This window comes from Monopterus albus, unplaced genomic scaffold (genome assembly GCF_001952655.1).
Source record: "Monopterus albus unplaced genomic scaffold, M_albus_1.0 scaffold192.1, whole genome shotgun sequence".
Taxonomy (NCBI): Eukaryota; Metazoa; Chordata; class Actinopteri; order Synbranchiformes; family Synbranchidae; genus Monopterus; species Monopterus albus.
Window position 1 is genome coordinate 754,033 of NW_018128072.1, and position 4,101 is coordinate 758,133.

Consider the following 4,101-nt stretch of genomic DNA (forward strand, 5'->3'; position numbering starts at 1 on the left):
TAGTTCTCTCAGATACTGTATGAATTTTACACTCTGCCTGTCCACAGATAAGGTCTAGTTAACATATTACTGGGCAGAGGTTACGAATTGGTTCCCAGTGGTGAGGCTTAATGTACAAAGGATTTCAAGTCATTTATGTGGCTGAGTGGGCTAAAACTGTATTACTGACAATGTAATGAGGGAACACAAGCATCTTGGCGTCACCATTTAGTCTTATGCAAGCCTTAAACTGGTGGGAATTAACGCACATCCACACACGTGCCATTTCAGAAAAAGAGGAGAGGTAAATACCTTTATAACATTAACATGTTTATATACACCGAGTCTCCCTTTAATTCACTTCACACTCATTCTGTGAGGGTTGCAACACACACACATAAACACACACACAAATTAAACTCTCATTTAATCATTGTTGGCATGTGGGCTAAGTGATTAAGTTAGTGACATGCTAAACTATGTGACTTAATGGCCACTCTACTTTAAAGGCCGAGTTACAGCCAGGAAATGGAGATGCGCGTACACACACACACACACACACACACACACATTGTCAAACAAATGAGGCAATGGCATTACTGTCCATCTAGTGAATGGAGAGCATGTATTGATCTGAACGAGAAGCTTGTACATCAGTGGGGGTAGGCAAAATGCCATTAAAGTGGAGGACAAATTATGTACCGATATAAATGATTTTCATTTATTTCTTTAGAATAAACAGACTCGTGCTCTACTTCCCTAAAATGGCTTTCTATTTAAATTTGTTTTTTTAATCTTTAAATTTGATTCTCTCCTTGTTTTGGTTTCTTTCCTTGATTTCTAATCCCCAACCTGTACTTTTTCCCTTTTGTCTTTCTGACCCCCCGCCCCATCATGTGTGTGCCAGTACTTTAAGTGTCCAGTTCAAGGTTCTACATGAAAATAATTGTACAGTAGAGCACAATGCAGATTGGCCCAATGTGGCTCTGGAGAGCACCCTGTCTTTCCTTTACCACGCTATTTGTGTGTTCTGATGGACGAACTGGGAATAGCAGGATGATTCGGTGCTATGGGGTCACGATCTATGATAATGTACCATGGAGAACATTACCATATAATGAACACAGTACATCTTCCTTAGAGGCCCTCTTGAGGAATGAAGATGAGGGCACACAGATAAAGAGAAGCGAAAGATCAAGGGAGATTTCAAGAATGACAGAAGCAGGATAAAGGACAGAGGACAGAGAGAAAGGAGGAGAATAGTAAAGACCAAAGCTGGCAATAATAAGAGAGAAAATGTTATGGGAGAGACAAAGAAGAAAAAGAGAAAGAGGTAAAGCTAATGCAGTTCAGCCACAATTTGAACTCCCTCTGCAGCACTTGTGAACACTCCTGGCTGTGTTGAGCACTTGCTCTTTTGTATTAGCATCCTGCTGCTACTGTAAAAAGAGACACTGAGAGGAAGAGTACCGCATGTGTGTATTTATGTGTCTGTGTGCATATGTGAATGCACATTCACCCCATTGTCAGCAAGCTAATAACAAATTGTCATGCTGGCTCTTGATTTGTATGGATAAAAGAAATCATAATGAGCCCCATAATGTGAGCTATTTAGTGCGCCATTCAAAGCAAGCTGCCACATCTGTCAATCAGGAGGAACTTACAAGTTTCTCTGTGACAAGCCTGAGTTTTCGTCCTGAAGTCTTGAACAATGAAGTGACACAGCGATGACAGGCATATGTGCACACCCATCTCACAGCGCTGCATCTGTTAAACATTCATTATTGTCCTTCATTGATTTTCAGAGAGCAAACTGCCACGGTTTACACGGTCCATCCAGGCTGGACCAAATGGCTGCCTCTTTTCAGGTCCACTGCTGCTGGAGTTCCACATAGCACAGAAATGTGAAATTGGTGAGTAGATTACATGCGAGGGCTGTGATGTGCTAGGAGCAGGTCCTTTGTTTCAGGTCAGTACTGATCAAACATGGCTGATAATGTGTACGGTCCATTTTTTCTACTTAGATGTTAGGACACTAGTGAACCTTCGATTTGGAAAGAAATCATATTTATTGATAGAGTTTCATTATAAAAGACCATACAGTGTCATTTCCTCATAGATGTCCCACATGCATCATTTTTGTGCTTAGTTTAAATAGAATGTTTTTACAGATAAGGCAACAGAAAACTATTTCTGCATTATATAGTATACATCAGGTATTATTTTGACATTGTTGACCTGTAATGATGAGAATCCATTCTTGTCTAAATGTACATTAACAAATCAAGCTTATAGTCTTATAAATCATTGTCTCATACAGTAATTGATGTTTACCCTGGCTTGACCCATTTACAGCTCTCAGCTAAGGGATCAAAGAACCAATACAACGTCTCACTGCCCTCTGTCAATACACCTGGTCTGACCTATTGGCTGAGGAGGGGAGGAGAGCAAATCTATAACACTGACAGCCTCCCCCTTTCTCCTCTGTTCTCTCATTAGATCCACTCTATTAAACTCCTTATGCATCTGTCTGTAGGCTGCTGGTTGAGGACAGGGAAACATTCAGCATGCCCTGCTGGTAGTCTGGCTGACGAATCCAGTGAATAAGCTGAGAAGCACTGCATTTACAGGCTGATGAAGACACTGGTGTTTCAAAGGCAACAGTGGAAATTGTCTCTGAGTAGGTGCAAAGTGTTCGTTCTTTGTGCAGCGTTTGTATAGTGCTGTGAACAAGAATAAATAAATAGGCCCATTTCTGCAGTGGTGTTTAGAAAATGCTTATTTACTCTCTGGCAAACTTAGATGAGAAGATCGATACTGCTCTTGTGTCTACACAGAATATATGAAGCTGGAGCCCACACCTGGTTAGCTTAGCTTAGCTCAAAGACTGGAAACAGGAGGAAACAGCTAGTGTGGTCTGATGTTTAACAGATAAACACGCGAGTGGCATTATTCTGCTCGTCTAACTCTCTTCCAGACAGCGAATAAATGTTTTCCCTAAACCGTTTCCCTTTAGATCATATCTCAGACTCAGTGCGAGTGTCTCAAATATAACATCATATGACTCTGGTCAATGTTGACTTTTGTTTCTCTGTGTTTGCCCTGTACAGTGTGTGCGTGTGTGTGTCTGCGTTTATGGGTGCGGCATCATTCAGTGGCAGAATTGTGGCGAATGGAATTAGGTGGCACAGAACCAGAGGGGTCAGATATGGTCACAGTGGTCACTCCCATCTTCTTCAGGGTATGCTCGTCTGCCATGGAGATGGAGCGAGAGAACTGAGGACGAGAGCCTGAGATAGAGAGATAGATAGATATACATGATGTTTAAATAGCTCCTCTCTCCTTCATCCATACTGTATTTGGCTATATGCTTTGACAAAACAAATTTCATGTCATTCCAGCAATGCAGATTGGAATTAAGTTAAGAGATGAAGTTAAGAGACAGTCATGGAGAAGGAATAAGATACATATTACATGAAAAAAATATCAAGACAGGGATAAGAGGAAGAAAATCAAAAAAGAAACTGAGGAAAGGAAACGGAGAACTGTTTACATTTTCAATTTATTTAAGTATAATTAAGACCTGTGTCATATACTTAGATTCCCATTAGTTAAGTCCCTTATTGGCATTCAACTCACACACTTGACTTTTTATTAGATTCTCTAGAGTAAATGACATCCATTTACTTTTATTACACCAGATGAATGCAATGAAAACTATTACTTGGCCTGTGCAGAGAAAGACAGATGCAGTAGCAGCGACTGGCCTGTAGGGGGTCATAGCAGTGCAACAAACTGCAGCAGGTTGAGCAATGACTGCAGATTTGTTGCAGCTTGATGTCTCTCATCTCACACACTCAGAGTGAGATGGTGAGAGAGAGTGCACAGGCAGCAAGATGCTATAGGCCATATTGGGAATTCTACCTTTGATATTGCTCACATCCAGCTGAGGTTCACCACACAAGCCAGCAGGGGGCGGGGTGGCCACACACACACACACATACACACATGCACACACACACACAGTACATATGCCCAGGCAGAGACCCCCACCAGGGCTGACATTTGCAGCTAAGTGCTGCAATGGCTGGTTATTTATGTTGAGAGGGCTGCTGATGGGGA

General features: G+C 41.6%; 1 protein-coding gene across 1 annotated transcript in view; it reads right to left on the reverse strand.

Annotated features, from left to right (window-relative positions):
- Positions 1-2,653: 2,653 nt before the first annotated feature.
- pitpnc1b (phosphatidylinositol transfer protein cytoplasmic 1b) overlaps positions 2,654-4,101 on the reverse strand; it is a 14,814-nt gene continuing 13,366 nt past the window's right edge. Inside the window, exon 10 of the mRNA XM_020617614.1 lies at positions 2,654-3,269. Within this exon, the coding sequence (XP_020473270.1) occupies positions 3,127-3,269 (143 nt within the window). The 3' untranslated portion in view covers positions 2,654-3,126. The remainder of the gene's footprint in view (positions 3,270-4,101) is intronic.